Source organism: Salarias fasciatus, chromosome 11 (assembly GCF_902148845.1).
Source record: "Salarias fasciatus chromosome 11, fSalaFa1.1, whole genome shotgun sequence".
Taxonomy (NCBI): domain Eukaryota; kingdom Metazoa; phylum Chordata; class Actinopteri; order Blenniiformes; family Blenniidae; genus Salarias; species Salarias fasciatus.
The window spans coordinates 12,356,430-12,372,818 of record NC_043755.1 but is presented as its reverse complement, the minus strand read 5'-3'; the positions used below and the strand labels follow the sequence as shown (position 1 = coordinate 12,372,818).

Sequence of the window (16,389 nt, the reverse complement as noted above, 5' to 3'; positions counted from 1 at the left end):
GGCCGCGAGCAGCTGCCCGGAATAGCGGCTCATCGGCGGTGTGGCAGAGGCTCCAATATATTTTATAAGGACAGCAGGATGACCGCAGCTCGGAGAGCGGCAACACGATCCAGGGCAAGGTTCACACCACCCGGCACTCTGAATCTCAACCTGAAGTGGAAAACAACTGCTTTAGTTTGTTACATCTACAGCTTCAGAGAGAGGTAGAAATGAGTTAGACTGTAGTCCAGTTTTTGCATGATTACAAAATTATTTTATTGGATCAAAAATTAGGTAAACAAAAATATTACCTTCCAATGAACAGAAAAAAAAAATTGCACTTAAAACTTAAAAAGCAGTAGCTTATAAAATGTTCACGCTACTCGATTAAATCAAATCTGTCTCGATTCCCTCAGTTTACAAAATATACAGTGCTACACTGCGCTGCAGGCTTTTGTGAGTCGATGGTCACAGAGAAGAAATCATTCCAGTTATCGCGTTGAAGAAAGAAAAGAAAAAACAGAAATGCTCTTGAAGATGTCAAATTCAAGGTAAAATACAGAACAGTAAAAATATTGTTTTAGTTGTTCAAATAAATCTCTATAAAACTTTTTCTTCTCTATTACTCAAATGTATATCACAATATACAGCAGCAAACATTTGTACCTGAATTTAAATGCTTGAAGTTTCTTGTTCCTTCCTCATTCATTTCTGTCTTACTGTTTAATGACAGCATTCCCTTTTTCCTCATTGCTACTTCAAACTATTTAAGCAATGAAGAAGCAGAACGAAAAGCTATTTTTGCTTAAATTAAGGCCATACATGCGTCTACATGACTGCTGCAAGTGCTCATAATAAAATGGAACCATTACAGTCTAGTAACGGCTTACTGATCAATAAACTAATCTCTAATGCTCTTGGTGAAATTCACCACTTGGATTTCCATAACAGTGCTTCAAAAATATTGAAATGTCAAGAAAATGAACATTTTATCTTCGTTTCTTACTATATATGCTCTCTCTCTCTCTCTCTCTCTCTCTCTCTCTTCTCTATGTACATATATATATATATATATATATATATATATATATATATATATACATATACATATATATGTATATGTTAAGGTCAACCTTTTAGCCTCTGTATGGCGAATGGAAGTTAATAACCGACACGCAGCGTGTTTCTGCAGGGCACCGACCATACATGAGTGTGTTTTGACAGCAGCACAGATAAAGGTTAGAGGGTAAAACGACAACATAACGAGCAAACATGACGACAGGCAGGAGCCGGTCATCACCATCTCAGTCCTGCTCGGAGCCAAGAACAGCATGAAGTTGGCATTATGGAGCAGATCTGGATGAAATAGCACACTGAAAGCACGGTCAAAGGATTTACCCACTGTTTACTAAAGTGAACGCGTGTTTTTAAATAGTCATATTCAGTTAAAACAAAATATTAACTTGCCCAAATCTGCAAATATAATCAAGTGGACCTTATTGCACCCCCAGTGTGGAAATTTTGTAGCAAACGTCATATACATAACACTGACTGAGCAACAGTTTAAGGCCGTCACAGCGCAATGTGGTTAAGGTAAATAAAAATGATCAAAAAAACAAAAAAAACAAAGAATGCAACTGAAATTTGCTTTCATTGGCACAATATGGGTAGAACTACTGAGTTCAAGTGCAGATGGCAACATACACGAGGGAACAACAATATCTTAAAAGCATGAACGCAAAAAGAAGCCGAAGTATCTGATTTTCTAAGTGGCATTGACTGCAAACCCTTCACTTAGGAACCCTGTATTTGACAAAAGTTCCAGGTGTTTGGCTTTTAACAGAAAAAGAAAACTTTCAAACCATTGCCATTTTCTTTTCAGCAGTAGAAACAAAAAAAAAAAAAAAAGAAGATAGTCATGGCATCCATTTGACTGCTGGCCTGTCACTAATTGCATTGAAATTAAGCTTAAGGCCTCAAATCTGTGGTGAGAAACCCCCTTTGAAGGCAGCGCAAAACCTCAGAAACAGCCAATGTGACTCCGTGCATGATCACAAACGCTCGCTGCAAAGATTCAAAACAAACTGTGCTGAATTATTCCTTTGTGCAGGGATGTGGGATTCCCCGCTTATGACTTTGGGATGGTTGAAGACGATGCCTGGATCGTTCCCAGTCTGCCGTTCACTTTGACCGTCTTCTTGGGTGCAGCCACCTTGTCAGAGAAAATAAAGCAACATCAGATCAAGACTTCTCTCCACTGGCGATGATAGCAACCGAAAATATTTTGGTCTGTGGTTATGTGAAGTCCAGCTGTAACAAAAATAGCAATGATAATAAAGATCTAATCAGTAATCTACTTTTAGATTAAATCTTGTGTGTTCTTTTTGATTTTCTCCATTTGACAAGTAAACCGGTTTACATGGTACGAATACAACCCTTCACATTGTGCGAAACTTTATTTTAAACAGCTGCTGACCTAAAACTGAACTTTATCCTGTAGAAAATATTAATGCGGTACTGCTATACGACTGCACCACATGTAAAGAATAATCTGTCAATTTCCAGTTTCCTGACTTGCTCAACCACAGGGGATCTTCGTTCAACCAACGTCTTCCAGCAAAGCAAGATGTATGAGAGTAGACCAAAGACGCAAGAAAAAAAAAGATACCGATTCTACTTTTTATGCCTTTTAGTGTTTTGCCCTAAAGTCTGATTCTTTTTATATTTGTCTTTAAAAAAATATCACACACTTTCTGTTCTTTGACAAAAGCCTTTCTGGGTAAATCATTAAAAAAAAAATAATAGGAAAAGGGAAAAAATTCAAATTTTTTCAACTTCTGCATCTGTCCAGTTTGTTTATGTTTTGCCCCTCTGATCATACGTAAAGTGATTATGTGGAAGATAGTCATGTGTCAACTGTGATTTCAAAAAGAAAGTAAGACAAAAAAAATCCAACAGTTGCATCAATGTAAAATCGGGTCCGAAAAAAGAAACAACACTGACAGTTGGAATTACAAATCCTAAAACACACATTTAACAAAACCATCAAGTCCTCATTTATAATAAATAAAAATACTACAAATATACTCAATAACATGATCATAAATGACATTAAACCAGTATCACAGAGACCTGAACAAAAGCTGCACTTTTCTGTACTGATACCTTTTTGAGCCTGTCGGCGGCCGATCCGGACCGGATGGCCTCCAGCATGGCCTCTCTGGCCAGGGCAGCGTTCATGGAGGCGTTAGTGTTTGGATTCGCTGCGGAGCTCGGCTTGGCCTGGGGCAAGCCCAGGGGAGGAGGTGGAGGTGGAGGTGAGGCCATGGGTGCTTGAGGAGGTGATGAGTTAAAGACATGAGAAGTGTAGGTCAAAACAGTCGAGGAGGAGGAGGAGGAGGAGGAGGAGGAGGAGGAAGGGCCCAGATGCCTCTCCTCTTCGGAGGCAACCTTCCTGAACTTCTCGAGCTCATAGGCGGCCACAGATTTAGTCTGCGGGACACAAAAGAGTGAGACAATGGTAACTCTAGACACAAGATCACATGTGGAGGGCCCAGCTGCTCCCACATATGTGCCCTCGCGCCTCTCTCTCTCTCTCTCACACACACACACACATACACACACGAACACACACACACATGAACAGTATTGGATGAGCAAAGAAAAGCTCTAGTCTGTGTAATACACAATCACACTGAAATAACTTCTTCATTTTTAATTTTTTTCGTACGCCTCTGGATCTATTTTAAAACTCTTTTTTTTTTTTTTTTAAAAAAAAAAAGGTTTGCACCAAAGCTCTTCATTTTAAGTCCGATTTAGTCATGCAGCATTCCTGACATTCCGGTTCCAGTGAGGAACTTCCAGAATAGAACCGCAGATGTTTCAGTTACAGCAGCACATTTTCTGCCTCTTTCATTCCACATGGCTCCTTACATGACAGCTAACCACAACTCACAGTCCACACAGAAGGATGGAAATAGACTCCCCTGCTTGCATAACTTGGTTCCTGCATTGCTGCTAATGAGCTAACGGTAGCCTCGCTTATCTATAAAACATATGCACTTCCTAAATAAAACTGCATTGAGCGTGGGGGTTTGTACAGTTTCAGCTTTGCTGAAAATGACTGTTTTACCTTCTTCAACCTGCCGGTGCTGTTCTGCGCTCTAATGGCTGCCAGAAGAGCAGATCTTTCATTCTCCTCCTCCATGTAGGGCCCTTTCTTCACGCTGCTGGAGCCAGAGGCAGATACCTAGGAGAATAGGAGGAATATCAGCACAACTTTAAAATTTAATTTAATTACATGTATGGAGGCAAACGTTGCTGCTACAATAAACATCATGACGACGTTCTTTATTTCTCTCGTCCAGCTCACCTTCTTCAGCCGGTCCCTGCCTTCACCTGTCTGGATGGCCTCCATCAGGCTGCTGTGCAAAGACGTCTCCTTCTCAACCGCTTTATGGATCACTGGCCTGAACTTCGTAATTGGCCCAAACAGTGTCACAGCTGGAGGCCCGGAGGTCGCACCGCTGTCTGACACCGTGACTGAAGCCTGCGGTTTCACATTAGCGCTCGGATGAGGTGCAGTCTTGGCTGTGCTATTCAAGCTCTATAAAAATACAGTTAAAGTTTGAATGTATATAATTGTTAGAGGACACCCTCATAAACAGATCAATACGATGCAATATTTATGATCTTGAGTGTACTTACATTTGTCGTGCCGTGGAATATGACCTTCGGGGCAACGGGTGTTTTGGTGGCTGAATGAAGAAACTGTTTTCCTGCTGGACTCGGGCTTCGAGGATGAGTGTGTTTGACATTAACTCCATTATGGTGAGTTGCTTTCATTTGGGTGGTTCCATTCAACTGAATGTGAACGTTTCTGGCTCCATCGGTCTCCATCGTTTGAGGACTTTCTTTGGTGGACTTGAGTCGACTTTTCATCTCGGCCGTGTCCCGCCTCGCTTCTCCAAAATCTCTCTGACTTTCTGACATGAACTGTGGAGAGCTCGTAGATCTCTTCGAAGCAGGAGATTGTGACTTAACAACAGAGACGTTCTCCTTTTTGTCTGAAAAAGACGACTGGGAAGACTGTTGTGGTTTGACTTGAACAGACTGGCGTGGTTTCTGGAGGCCAGACGAGTAGTCGGGGGACTTCGGGAGGCTGCTGGGCTTCCCTGAGCTTGTTGGGGCGTATTTACTAATGGCTGATGCCACGTAATGGCTTGAGGTCCGTCTGGATGGTTTGAGGAAGGACAGGTCCCTCGACGGGTCTGGAAGTAGAGGAGGAGGAACGGCAGGCCTAGTACTTGGTGGCTGGAAGCTGTTGGACATTGAAGTCTTGCTGTCCACCTCAAACTGCTCCTTCTTCGTGACTCTGACGTCTTCCACTGGCACTTGGGCGACTTCTTCTACGACCTTCTCAGACTGGACTCTCGCTGTAATTTTAGGAAGAGCACTTTGTCTTGTTTTAAGCTGCTCCGAGCCAAACGTCTTCGGACTGGTTTCCATAACTGCAGCAGGAGAAGCCTTCCTGCTGTTTGTGCTCTCCTTGGGCTTTTCGAACACATCTTTGCCGTGGACACTTTCTTGTCTTTCGCTTGAGCTCCAAAACGTTTTGGCCTGTCCAAGAAGAGCGGAATCCTTGCTCGACGTGTTCTCGGACTCTGACGAGCCGCGGCCCTTGCTCCAGGAGACCCCGGCCGTCACCATGTTTCCCTGATCGTCAATCTTAATGGCACCGGGGGTTAATCTGGCCGCTGGCTGCTCGGTGTCGGTGTGTATGACGGAGGGTTTGGGAGGAACCACGGTGAACGTCTTCATACCGAATCTCGATGTGACGTTTCGAGTGATTTTACTCTGTGCAGTGTTGGAACTGGAGGTATTTTGATACGGATGCGCGTTTTCTTCTTTCTTTGCGGTCACTGATCTCTGGATCTGCGGAGGGAGATCAGTTTTTTTCTGAGCACTGCTCTCCACGGGGTCAGGGCAGTACTTGGTGCTCTTGCTCTTTTTCGGCACGTCGACAGTAGACTTCGCTGCCGATGTTTGTTTATCTTCTTTCACTGTCTTGGCGTGAACAGCAGTGCTTTTATTAATTTTTGTCTTAATCACCTTTTCTTGTTTTTCAGCACTAACAGACTTGTTCTGCTGCTGTTTACCATACTGCTCTGACTGGGACAGCAGTTTCGTATTTACAGCGCTTTTCTTATCGCTGACTGCGGCTGTATAAGCATTGTTGTTTTTGTTCTGTGGCTCCATGTTTGATGATTGATCAGAGTCTGAACCTGTGATAAAACAGAGTTAAAGAAAGGTCAATTTCACAAAAAAATTAAAAAAAAAAACATGTTTTTTAAAATCATCATGGTAAAAATGCTGTTCTTCCTACCTTTGCTGCTCACTGACTCTGTCCGAGTGAGTGACTTCCCTTTGCGTTCAACAGAATGATACTCGTAGTCCTCAAGGACTTCATCTATGACTGTGACTGGCACTTCCATGTCTATGACAGACACTGGCACTTTATCGCTGTCCATGAAAATGGTGTGAGTCGTCTTTTTTGGTGAGACAACATCTAAATGGCCTGGAAAACAAAATAAACAAGTGGTTTAATTAATACATGTGGAATAAGTTTTAAGACTTTTTACTTTTTGTATGAGATGGACCCAAGTGTGGAGTTTCTAACGTTGCTTTAAATTAAAGGCTGGATTTACTCCACCCGCTCCAGCAGTGTTACCATATTAAATCGTATTTATGAACTATGCTAGAGTACTCCATACACAGGATGTGATTTGTGATAAAAGCAGAGGGGGGTGTTCTCGGTGGCAATGGAGATGGGACAAAAAAAAACAAAAAACAAACGCATGTTAAGTAAATGAGCAATAAATAGTGTAAAATTAATATCATCTGCAGCAGCTCACCGGCAAGGTCTGCGTCAAAATCTGCCAAAGTCTGATGGAGCTGAGTAGTGAGCTCGCGGTCGTTGTAGTTGTTCTTTAATCCAGGTGACTCCGCCTTTAGGCTGACGTTATTATGCCTGGGAACAATACATAGAAATACAGTAAAGCACAAGTCTTTGCCCAAAATGAAAAGCATGTCCATGCCCATAAGAACTGTGCAGAAAAAAAGTGTGTGCACATGCATATTTAAACATGGTTTGAACTTTTTCTGATGCTGCTGTAACACTTGAGATACTTTCCCGTTAGTAACATGCCCCGCAACTGTGGTAAATACAGATCTGAAGTACAAGAAAGAGGGGGGAAAAAAATCAGCCAGTCAAATATTTAGGGCTGTTCAAAGTTGAGTATTATTTTTATTGGAGGCTGCTGGCTTTGAAACACGCAGCTGTAAAGATATTATTACCGCAGTTCAAACTTCCTTCACACTCCTCAAGGGTTTACCGGACTATTCTCATGAGTAAGTGGCAAATTAGCCATAACAAATTGCATCAAGAGGGCCAAACTAAATAGAATTTTACTTTTAAGAGACTTGGACTGGTCCTCTCTTCCTCAGCTCTTCTGAGAAAATGGGGTTATAGTGCTTTCCTGGAATACTGAGAAGCCTGCAACACCAGGCCAGACGCCTGACTTCTGAGGACTGTTTGAAGACGTTAATCCAACATCCACAGTCGGGGCAGGTTTAACACATTTTACTGCAACATGATGTGGAGCAGAGTTTATTTTAAAATAAGGCCTGAAAAGTAGTGTACCAAGGAAAGTCCAACACAAAATACTGAAGGCAGAAAATCTGGACAAAGAAAAGTTATCTGAACTATTTCTTTTTCATGTTTTTCTTCACTGTTCCTCAAGTCACTTCCTGTTTACCTGTGTATTGATCCCCAGGTGGCGCAGCCCTCGTCGCTGTCGCTGAAGCTGTCCTGAGGAGGGCCCGGCAGTTTCCCTCCTCTGCTCGCACCTCTTCCGTCCAGAGAATAGCTGCTGTCCGGGGAGGTGGGCAGGTTGTCGGACATAGAGCTGACAACGCCCGAGTCCTCCGCCGTGCCTTCAGAAGCAGCGTAGCCGTGGTCGTGCAGACTGCTGCTGCCGGTGCTGCTGCTCAGGGAGAGAGTCTCGTCCTCGGCTGCCGGTTTCTGACCTTTGGACGCAGAGCGGTGTGCCGAGTGGAGCCAAGCTGGGGAAGGTGAGAAGGAAAATGCTGAATCAGCGCTGGGTGCAGTTACTAACGTTATAAAGTGTTAGCAACTGTTAGAGAGAAAACAAGCCCACATGCAACTCAAAGGGCTTCCAGGGATCAAAGCTGCAGTAAGCAAGCAGCTCAAGAAAAGTGACTTGTACCAGTGTGGGAATGACTACTGCGAACATTAGGCACAACAGAAACCAACAGAACTTATGCATCAATGAAGGGGAAAAAAAAACACCTTTGAGGACTCTGAGTCTTCCTGAATCTTATCAGACTGAGAAGAACAAAACAAACGTTCTGAGTGTGGGGGGATTTACGGCTCATGGCCCTCCACAGTTTAAAGTTGGTAGCGCCAACTGTAACGATTAGCTGAATGATGGTTTTCTTTATATATTTTCATGAATAACAAGTTAAATGTTACTCACTCAAGGAAAATATAAATATTTGCTGACGTGGAGTCATTAGAGGCTTCCATTTTAAAGGAGCACAGCGCAGTTTGCTCGTTTTATGCGAAACACCGACCCCTGCAGGCCTTAGGCGTAACTGTAGCTGAGTGAAAAGCTCGTGTCTGTGGCTTGTGCCCATGTACAGTACGTGCACAGAAGAGGGGAACTCCTTCCTCGCTCTTTTAGCAGCACTCGAGTAAAATGTAAGTTTCTTTTGCCTGGTGGGGTCTGTGCTGGAGTCGTGGCAGTGCTAGAAGCCGGTCTTTTCTTACTTTCTGGAAGCTCCATCCTCAGTACTGCTCAGTTGTTGCTGCTAAGCGTCTGGCGGAGTAATGGCGGACAAATCGAAACTTAAGGATTACCAGGCCAGCGGGAGCGCGCATTACGTCAGGCTCAGAGCAATTCGTACCCGAATCACTCATATTGCTGTGCCTTCAGTGCCCTGCACAGGAAAATAGGAGCGACTGCGATCTTGCAAAAATAGCTCTTGCTGCCCATCAGGCAAAGGTGAAAACGTGTGTGGGTGTGAATAATTGAAAATTTAATATTTAAAACTGCGCTGTACCCCTTTAAAATCAACTGTTTCTGCAGTATCATACACGTCTCTAATCATACAACAACACTACAGCTGTGAAGTGGGAGGAGGGTTTGGGTGAGAATGTAACTATGGAATAGTCCAAATATTAGACAGCGGACCACATACGGACTTGTAGAATAAATTACAAAGTATTTAATAATGAAGTTTGCATGAAGTAATGTGACCTAACACATAAAATCATATGATTAATTATGATTAAGTTTTAGTCATTGCCCTGCATAACAGTTTATTTCATCATTTCAATTTATCCATTAAAATGCTTTTTCTTATTAGTCCGCTCATTTATTTTTGTGATTTCTTCTGGGAAAAAATAAAAAAGCTAAGTTATGATGTTAGTGAAGGCATGCTGGGGAAAGAACTGAGCCGGAAGATACAGAAAAACTAAAAGATTTGAAAAGACTCACATCATGTAAAGTGAGCAAAAAGGATCAAGAAATGCTGGACGATGGGTAAAAGTGCAACAAGTGTTTATGTTATTTTCAACATCTGACACCAAACATGCACAGACAAACCAGCAAACACAAACCAAATATACCAAAGTCAAGCCTGGCGCACGTCCACTTGTGTGTGACATGTGGGTGGACTTACTGTAAACAAACCCTTTTAATTAGGCTTTCATAGAGCCGTTTTCGGTTCTGAGGAAAGATACTAGTGCTTCATACCCTCTCATCTTTTCAGTACACTCATGCCCTGGTCAGTCTGTGGGTTTCAGAGAACTTATTTAGTTTGTCACTGATCTCTCGAACTTCAGGCCAAGGGAATAAAAATCAACGTAGCATTTGTTAAGTTTCGAGCGGCCGAGCCAACAGCGTTGGGAATTCAACAGTAGATTCTTTAAAATGAGCTTAACAGTGAGTGACCTTGTTTGTAATACCAGGTGTTGGTGAGAGTGTGCATGCACTCAGGCATGCACTGGGCACCAATAAGTCCTCCTACGTGTGCACCATGTCAGTATGAGCACAGTGCACGCACGTGCAAGTGTGTACGTGTGTGTGAGAGTGTGTGTGTTTGAGCCCCGTCAGTTTTGGACCTGGTCCTAATAGTGTGGAGAGAACAGTCAGTTCCAGGAGCTGTGGTGATGACTCACAGGGCTGTCCTCCCAACTGCTTCCCAGCAACAGCTTAGTCATGCCAGCTACAGCCACAATCAGCACACACTCACACACACACACACACACACACACACACACACACACACACATGCAAAGTCAATTACACACCAACACAAAGTGTATCATGCTCTTATGCAGTCTATGCTTGTACAAAAGTAAACACCTACACACGGTAATGTAGTATAACATTGTTCTCTCTTCTGTTAAAGCCAGACAAACTGTGTCCATTCCAGTGTTTCTAATACTTGTTAGAATCCAATCACAACGATCCACATGCACGGCCAAATCAGACTCAAAAGGCCATTGAAAAAAACCTTAATCCTTTAACTGAATTTTCTGGATCACAAAAGAACATCTGTTATTGCACTTCCACAGGCTCAGTGACGACACATCCTCTTAGGAAAGTAAACATTAGCATCATAACTCAGTGGCTAAAGAGTTGCGCATTCTAAATAATTGCGTTCAAAATAAATGGATTCCTTGTAAAGTGAAATTTAATGAAATGTTCCTTGTACGTTGTAATCAGAGTCTAAAATTAACTGTTCTCTTTTCAGAAATGTGAAATTGTGCCTCTTTTCATTGCAATCTGGGATACAAGAGTTGCATTCATGCACAGCAGAAGCAGTCATATGATAACAACAAGGTCCTAACAGCTTAATGCAGTTATTGCACTCAAAAGATGCTTTGTATTTTCCGTTGTAAAGTATATGATGCTAAAAACTCTTAAAAAGTTGCTTTCATGTCTTCGGCAAAGCCTTGGATATTTACTTTTAAAAAAATTATCAGTTTCCACTACAATTGCTCTCGAGCCAATTTTATACTCGAACCAATCCAATGAGGCCCTGATTTATTTATAAGGCTTCAAAATAAAAACATCAGTTCAACAACAAGTCAGTTTGCAATGCCAACCTCTACTTTTTAGGGCAGAAGCTTCAAGCTTTCCTTGATAACAGATCTTGGATTACACACAGCTGTCGTTATGAAACAGACGAGCCATCACCACTTAAAGGTAACATGTCATTGATAGATCACACTTTCCACACTACTGCCTAAGTCAGCATGCACTCCGGTTTTAGGTTTCTAAAACCAAGCCACAATACCAGTCGGTCGGAGAAACATACGCTGTCCAGCGATCGATCGGCAGCTATCGCATCACCAAAATATTGGCTGATAGATATCACATGGCCTTGCCTCATAGTCTTCTGACCACTTTCTGTGTCCACTTTTAACTCAGCTCTGATCTCATGCATAATCAATGACAGCTAGTGTATTGAACTGAAATACAAAACCATGCACGGTATGTACATATAGTTATTTGTTAAAAAAAAAAAAAAAAAGGAAGACGAAACAGTATTGAGTACTACTACTTTGAGAATAAAAACTAATAGAATACATGTGAGGCTAGCTTCTTTTATGACAACTGCAAGCAACAAAAGGGTTTGAACGTGAATTAAACTGTAACAGCAAATAAAAGAGTGGAGAGGAAACAAACAAAATAGTTCGAAAAGGAATGAGAGGAGGATGTGATTATGAATAGAAAGTCCTGCAGGGGAAAAAAAAGGGACGGCAAAAAGGCAAGAGGAGCGGACGACAAAAGGACTGTCGAAGGAAGGATCAAGCCAGGGGGAGCAGCTTCAGGAGTGTTTGGCACGCAGACGCACAGGCCCACAGCAGTACACTGAGAGAGGGGGGAGGAGGTGGGAGGGGGAGCAAAGAAAAGAACACATAAGATATGAGAGGGACAGATCATGAACACGAATAAAAGTTATAGCCCTCTTTGCATTGTTCACGGAGGACAAATAAAGAAACACAGGGAGATTTATGTAGAAAACAACATCACTCCTCCAATATACTCCCATGTTCGGATACAGTGAAACATAAAAGGCACTCTGGTTGATTGGTGCTGCTCCCGGCCATGACCTTTCAGACCCAGAAGAAATAACAAGGTTTAGGGATTGACATTTATAGATATGAAACACCTTGACCCCAACGTGGACGCCGAAGAGCTCAGCTGTCCCACGTCACTGATGGAGAGATGGAAAGCATGTTCAGTCCAGCATTCACACAGACTCACATGCACGCATGTTTGGAAGCAGGGTTAGATACGAACTCTGATGAAGCAAAAGTTGGAAAACCATGTGAGGAGCTTCTAGAAGGGGAGAGAAAGACAGGAATGGAGGCTTTCCACGTGGACCTACACTGAGGAGCTGCTTCCTCCGCCTCCAGCAACTCCTGCGGGGTTTCTGTGGACTCAATAGGGGGAAAGGATGGGAGAATAGTGGACGTGGTGGGGGGTGTAACATGCCGCGGTGACTCCCGGGCTGGGAAGCGGCGAGGTTTGGGTGGCACCGGTCGATCGGTGTTTCCTGAAGGGAGAACAGCATGCAGGCAGGGCAGGCCATGTGGTTACACTCATAAAATGAGGCACGTGACACATCTTATACACTTACTTCTTGTTAAACCACAAATAGTAAAAAAAGAAAGAAAAAAAAACATTCTTTTACTTGTTGCGGTAATATACTAGCTTCTGTGTTATGTACAGAAACGTATCCTTATGACCTGAATATCTCAAACGCCCAGTGCCTTTCAGCTAGCTGTCACATTGAATCGACTTGTTTTGGCAAAACAACTCATGCACTGGATAATTTGACATGGGGAGACCCCTAAAACCTGAGCAGCCTCACAGGAGCACAGCCTCAAGCCTGTGACTTTAGTGAGGTTAGTGTGCAGATGTAGAACTGACCATAAATGCCACCATAGGGGCAGTTATGCTGATGGCGGCCTGGAGGTTAGAGAAATGGACTTGGGATCAGAAGTTCACATGTTTGAATCCCACTGTGGGTCTTCGAGCGTGACCTTTGACCCCACTGCTTCAAGTATGTTGGCGCTAACTATGAATAGTAAATGCAGACGAGAAATTCCCCCCAAGGGGATCAATAAAGTATGCTTGCTTTCTTTCTTATGGCGTGTCATAACTGTGTGGGTCTTTCAGTGGCCTTCTTCCACATATGAGGGACTACAAGACTACTTCATGGAACCAAGAGAACATTCAAGCAATTCAACACATGAAATGAAAGCAGTAATATTGCGATCAGCTCTTTTCTACAACCTCAAAATACAAAAGAAGCATTTAGTTCCAAATGCATTTAAATATCGGTTTACGGGTTTTTTATATTGGAAAGAAAGCAATGACAGACAGGTTCTTGAAGTAAGAGCACTTGCAGTCGTGTTTGATATAAGTCAGAGCAGTCTGGTTTACTTTGAGGGTAAAAGGTGTGTATGGACTCTGCACCAGCATGGTTTAAAAAAGTGTTTGCTAGTCTCACTACAAACCGAGGCTGTAACATCAGCACATGAAGCTGCTACTCTGTACACAAAAAAAAAGAAAAGAAAAGAAAGAAAAAAGGCTTTGTTGGCTTCTGGGCTACAGAATTTTTATTAACTGGAGGAGGAAATCTCTCTTCCTGTGAGTTACAATGATGCACTTTTTTTAATAGTAGAGGAATGAAGAGAATTTTCTTTAAAACAAAGGACACTCCTCGGTGTACTGGCTCAAGGGCATGAAAATATCAATCAGCTTTCAGAATGTACTGGAAGGACAAACATAAACATTATGCTTTAATAGTCTCAGTTCAAGTTTTAAGGAAAGTGAATGCAACATATCAGTAAAAAAAAAAGGTAAGTGAAAGTGAAATTAAAGAACAGTCTATTACAAATTTGTAATACAGACAGCCATAGACGCTGGGCAGGGATTTCACACAACAATGGCAGAGTGGACAGCCTGCTTTCACAACTGCTGGGGAAAAAAACATCAGCGTTTGAATTCATCTATCTAAATTTCCCTTCAAAGGCCTGGGAATCGGCAGTGTGTGTTGTCTTAGTCAGCAGGTGCTGTCAATGTGTTCCTCTGTTTCTGTTTACTCCGTAGTCGACGACTGGAATGAACTGAACCAGCACGCATGGCTGAGATGATAAACTACACCAACACAGCCTTGACGGCCACCAGCATGCACACACAAATATCCAAAAATGCAACCTAGTTCTAAACTTCACAGGATGTTCTCTTGTAATCTACAGTTGTATCTCATGAAAAAGGACATACAAACTGTGCTGTGCCGACTCATCACTGAAGGTGTAACACTCAGAAACAGTGGCATTAGATTCCTGTGTGAACACCCCACAGTGGAGCTTGTGCTAATTAAATTCAAATAAATACTGACTAACTCTGACGTACACATTATATTTGTTTGCATTTCAAGTTTTTTTTTCTTTTCTTTTTTACAAATCCGGAGCATTTCTTTTTATCCTGTTTACAGGCAGGCAGTGGCAAACATTCCACATACATTAAATAACACACTGATAATAACGTGTAGTTACATAATGAGCTTCCAGCTCTGTTGATTTAACATTATATATCTATATAGCTGCCTAATTCTAACTCATACACTCCTGGTCAAAAGCTTTACAACACCCTTGGGACGACCAGTTGAACAGGACTGTACTGCACAAAATAGTAAAAAAAAAAAAAAAAAAAAAAAGAAATTGGCAATAAAGAAAAAACCTGGAAAAACTGTGACGCTATAAAACTTTTGACCAATAGTGTATAAACTGCATCTACTTCTCACCGGCCTGTTTGTGACTAAAGCTCTCAAGATGGGCAAAATAATTCACTTTTGCTACAAGGGAAACTTTAAAATCATATAAAACAAGCAAAGATGAGTTGTTAGGAGTTTGGCTTTTGAAATACAACTACTTCAAGACATGTAACATGCACCTGAGTGATTTAAGAGCAACATGTTGTTTGAACAGGAGGAAAAAAGATTGAAAATAGGGAGTCAAAGCAGAAGAGAATCCAGATGGCGGTGCCCTGTCAGCAGAGTGTCAGCACGGAGAAGAAGAGAAGAAGCTGCGTCTATAAATGTATTAATGAACTCCATGCTGTCTGTTCTGCCCTGTCTGTTACACTAACCTCCTCATACTTCATCCTTGCTGTTGCTTTCATCTGCCTGTCCATCAGCCCTCTCTCCTTAAAGCCCTCCAGTCCCCGTGTTTCTACCTCGCTCCCCTGTCATCCCCCTGTCAAAACCTTCCCATGCTCTATTCTCTCAACTTCACTCTGGCACTCTCACCTTTCTCATCCCTTTTGAGGTCTGCTGCTCTCTCATCTGTGGCCCTGTCAGACACGACAACCCTCTGCTGCATTCGCACCGTGCTACAGAGAAAGATCTGGGCTGCACCGAGATCAATATGAGGCCATCCCAAGTTCATGTAGATCCTGTTTAAATCTGTGACGGATCTGTTCTGCCTTTGTAAGTGCCAGCTTTGAAGGTTTCTGTGTCTACATGCCCATTACAGAGAGGAAGGAGGGAATAAAGAGAGTAATAGAGAAGGAGAAGAGGAGGGAAGCTAAAAAAGGAAAAAAAAAAAGAAGTTAGACAGAAGACGTGTGAGGGATTGACAATGAGGGAGAGACAAGGACTGTATTGTCTCATGAGCTACGATGAAAACCAGCTCCACTCGTTCCTGTCATTCAACCGTAGCATATGCACGCACTCAGACGCAATCACACACCAACGAATGTTCTCTTTCAACAGGTTATGTGCATCACTACTGAAAGTACAAGTGTCAGATGTTACTGTGGCTCAGCTTTCCACGTGGAGGAAAAACTGATCTGGATCATACAGATAACGGAGGTATCATAACTGGAAAGAGTTCACAGCTGGAAAGCAAAGTTGATCCTTGTCCCTGGTGGTTCCACTGTGAAGTCCCCATATGGCCATTGGTCAAATCAAACGTCAATCTGCAGAGTAACTTGTGAAAGATGTTCAGATAAACCATCAATACATGCATAATGATGCCTGAATGTAAGAAACAGACATCAAAGCTTCACTCATGTGTTGTAGAGTCCAAACCTGCAGGATTTCAAACCTTTAGTTGTCATTTTCTGAGACGTGTTGCTTTTCTGCCGTTCAAAATTTAAAAAAAAAGTTAAAGTACTCTGACTTTGCATACTTTGCTAACTTTGCAGTTATGCCACATTTTCTTAAATCATGTGAGGGATTAAAAAAAGAAGAGGAGAAGAAAAAGAAGCTGTATCTGCTTTTTTTGCCGACAGTGTGGAG

At 42.4% G+C, this 16,389-nt stretch overlaps 1 protein-coding gene across 6 annotated transcripts in view; it reads right to left on the bottom strand.

Moving 5' to 3' along the window:
- Positions 1-237: 237 nt before the first annotated feature.
- The window catches only part of cobl (cordon-bleu WH2 repeat protein), a 51,276-nt gene continuing 35,124 nt past the window's right edge, over positions 238-16,389 (bottom strand). For 4 of the 6 annotated variants that reach the window (XM_030102841.1, XM_030102844.1, XM_030102843.1 and 1 more), the window contains 9 exons: positions 12,466-12,633; positions 7,797-8,103; positions 6,894-7,009; positions 6,365-6,556; positions 4,687-6,263; positions 4,352-4,585; positions 4,112-4,228; positions 3,145-3,471; positions 238-2,191 (listed from right to left, as the gene is read on the bottom strand). In XM_030102841.1, the coding sequence (XP_029958701.1) occupies positions 2,108-2,191; positions 3,145-3,471; positions 4,112-4,228; positions 4,352-4,585; positions 4,687-6,263; positions 6,365-6,556; positions 6,894-7,009; positions 7,797-8,103; positions 12,466-12,633 (3,122 nt within the window). In that variant the 3' untranslated portion in view covers positions 238-2,107. The remainder of the gene's footprint in view (positions 2,192-3,144; positions 3,472-4,111; positions 4,229-4,351; positions 4,586-4,686; positions 6,264-6,364; positions 6,557-6,893; positions 7,010-7,796; positions 8,104-12,465; positions 12,634-16,389) is intronic. The other 2 variants (XM_030102845.1, XM_030102846.1) reach the window with 1 other exon arrangement.